Raw genomic sequence first — 2654 nt, 5'->3', positions numbered from 1 at the left:
TTTCCGAACACGGTTAGGGCATTTTGAGTTTTTGGTGTTACCATTCGGTTTGACCAATTTGCCAGCTACGTTTATGGATCTCATGCATCGAGTGATGTGGAAATACTTAGATCAATTTGTTATCATATTCATAGATGACATTTTGATTTATTCTAAGACTAGGGCTGAACATAAGGAACACTTGAGGATTGTTCTCCAAACCTTAGTTGATCATCAGCTTTATGCCAAGTTTAGCAAGTGTGAGTTATGGTTGAATGAGATGAAGTTTTAGGGCATGTTGTATCGGAGAATGGAATAAAAGTTGATCGTTCAAAGATAGAGGCAGTGAATAATTGGCCGAGACCGGCGTCGCGGCGGAAATCGAAACTTTCTTGGGATTGGCAGGTTATTATCGTCATTTTGTAGAAGGATTCTCTAGCATAGCGTCGTCCTTAACTAGATTGACACAGAAGGAGGTGAAGTTTGAATGGACGGAGGCATGCGAAAAAGTTTTTCAAGAGCTAAAGACGCGATTGATAACAGCGCCAGTTTTGACTATTCTAGATCCGGAGAAGAGTTATGTGATTTATACTGATGCCTCTAACACCGGGTTAGGATGTGTCTTAATGCAAGAAGGACAAGTGATAGCGTATGCGTCTAGACAATTGAATGCCCATGAGAAGAATTACCCTACTCATGACTTGGAGTTAGCGGCGATTATTCATGCTCTAAAGATATGGAGGCATTATGTGTATGGTGAGAAGTTTGAAATATTCTCTGATCACAAGAGTCTCAAGTACTTGTTCTCGCAGAAAGATTTGAATATGAGGCAGAGGAGATGGGTTGAGTACATGGAGGACTATACATTCTCATTGCAATACCATCCGAGTAAAGCAAATGTAGTTGCCGATGCATTGAGTAGAAAGCAAGAACATGTTTGTGCTCAGATGATGATGAAGGAGTGGCAATTGCTGGAGTCTGCTGCTTCTTATGGTTTTGAAATCACGGGGAATAGGAGTGGAGATCCTCAGAAGTGCTGTTATTTAGCACAGATGACAGTGATGGCAGAAAACACCTTAGTCCAGAAGATTGTGAATGCCCATAATACTACATCGAAGGATGGACCTAGGTACCGAGGATATGTAGAGAATGCCGAGGATGTCGATTGGGAAAAACACGGAGACGAAAGTATCAGATTCAGAGGAAGAATTTGGGTACCATTTGACCACTCTTTGAGGAATGATATCTTGAGCGAAGCACATAGATCGAAGTATACAATTCATCCTAGCGGTACCAAAATGTACAAAGATCTGCGTCATCAGTTTTGGTGGCCGGGTATGAAGCGACACAATGCGGAATATGTTAAGAAGTGTGCCACATGCCAACAGGTGAAAGCGGAACACCATAGACCACCTGGTCTTCTTAAACCTCTGGAGATTCCGGAATGGAAGTGGGAGAATATAACCATGTATTTTGTATCCGGGTTACCGAGGACCAGTGAGGGAATGGATTCTATATGGGTCATTGTTGATAGACTGACCAAGTCTGCCCATTTCATACCTGTTAAGACTACTTACTCTGCTGAAAAGCTAAGTAGAATCTACATGTCAGAGATACTGAGGTTGCATGGGGAACCATTATCGATAATTTTAGATAGAGGTACTCAATTTACCGGTTCATTTTGGAGAAGTCTTCAAAGGGAATTGGGGACCAAACTGAAATTCAGTACATCATTTCATCCGCAAACCGATGGGCAATCGGAAAGAGTCATTCAAATCATCGAAGATATGCTTGGGGCCAGAGATGGTTAGTGACACCACCGAGAAGATTAGAGTGATATGGAATCGGTTGCTCACAGCTCAGAGTCGTCAGAAAAGCTATGCGAATAGGCGTAGACGTCCCTTGGAATTTTATGAAAGTGACAGGGTATTTTTGAAGGTATCTCCGAAGAAGGGAATTCAGAGGTTCGGGATGAAAGGAAAACTTGCACCGAGATATGTGGGACCGTTTCCGATTATTCAGAAGATCTCGGAGTTGGCGTATATGCTTGAGTTACCGGAAAGGTTATCACGTGTCCATAACGTGTTCCATATTTCGATGTTACGCAAGTATGAGCCGGATCCCCTACATGTTGTCGATTTGGAATTGTTGGAGTTAGAAGAAGACATTACCTATCCGGAAGGGCCAGTTCAAATCCTAGATACCAGAGAGAAGAGATTGAGATCAAAGGTCATTCCATTGGTAAAGGTCTTATGGAGAAATCACAACGTGGAGGAAGCAACATGGGAGAAAGAATTGGATATGCGGCAACAATATCCAGAATTGTTCGAGAACTAAGGTATGATTTAATTTCGAGGACGAAATTTCTTTTAAGGAGGGTAGGATGTAAAGACTCAAATTCTCATTAAGGGTATTTTCATAAATTACATAGCAAACCTAGGGACATTTATATAATTGGTCGGTCGGGTTTACATTTCAAACGTACATAAATTAATGAAATTTAACTCCGACTCATAAGCCACGTTAGGTTAACAACTCATATGTGAAAATTTGACGAAAATGTCGGTTAGCGGCTTTTCTGCGTTCGAAGCTGGCACGAGTTAACAGCTTACATGCATGAGTGGGTTATCGTTATAGCCTGCGGTGAGATAGAATATAGGAGATTAAATTTAGCG

At 41.6% G+C, this 2654-nt stretch overlaps 1 protein-coding gene across 1 annotated transcript; it reads left to right on the top strand.

Moving 5' to 3' along the window:
- Positions 1 to 1728: 1728 nt before the first annotated feature.
- Positions 1729 to 2316, top strand: LOC147512648 (uncharacterized). Its single transcript, XM_086598759.1, has one exon. It carries the CDS (start codon positions 1729 to 1731, stop codon positions 2314 to 2316), a length of 588 nt encoding a protein of 195 aa, XP_086454885.1.
- The last annotated feature ends 338 nt before the right edge of the window (positions 2317 to 2654 follow it).

The sequence above is a fragment of the Coptis chinensis genome, chromosome 3, assembly GCF_015680905.1.
Source record: "Coptis chinensis isolate HL-2020 chromosome 3, ASM1568090v1, whole genome shotgun sequence".
Lineage (NCBI taxonomy): Eukaryota > Viridiplantae > Streptophyta > Magnoliopsida > Ranunculales > Ranunculaceae > Coptis > Coptis chinensis.
The sequence above is the reverse complement of the archived record's forward strand: the minus strand, read 5'-3'. Positions and strand labels throughout refer to the sequence as shown.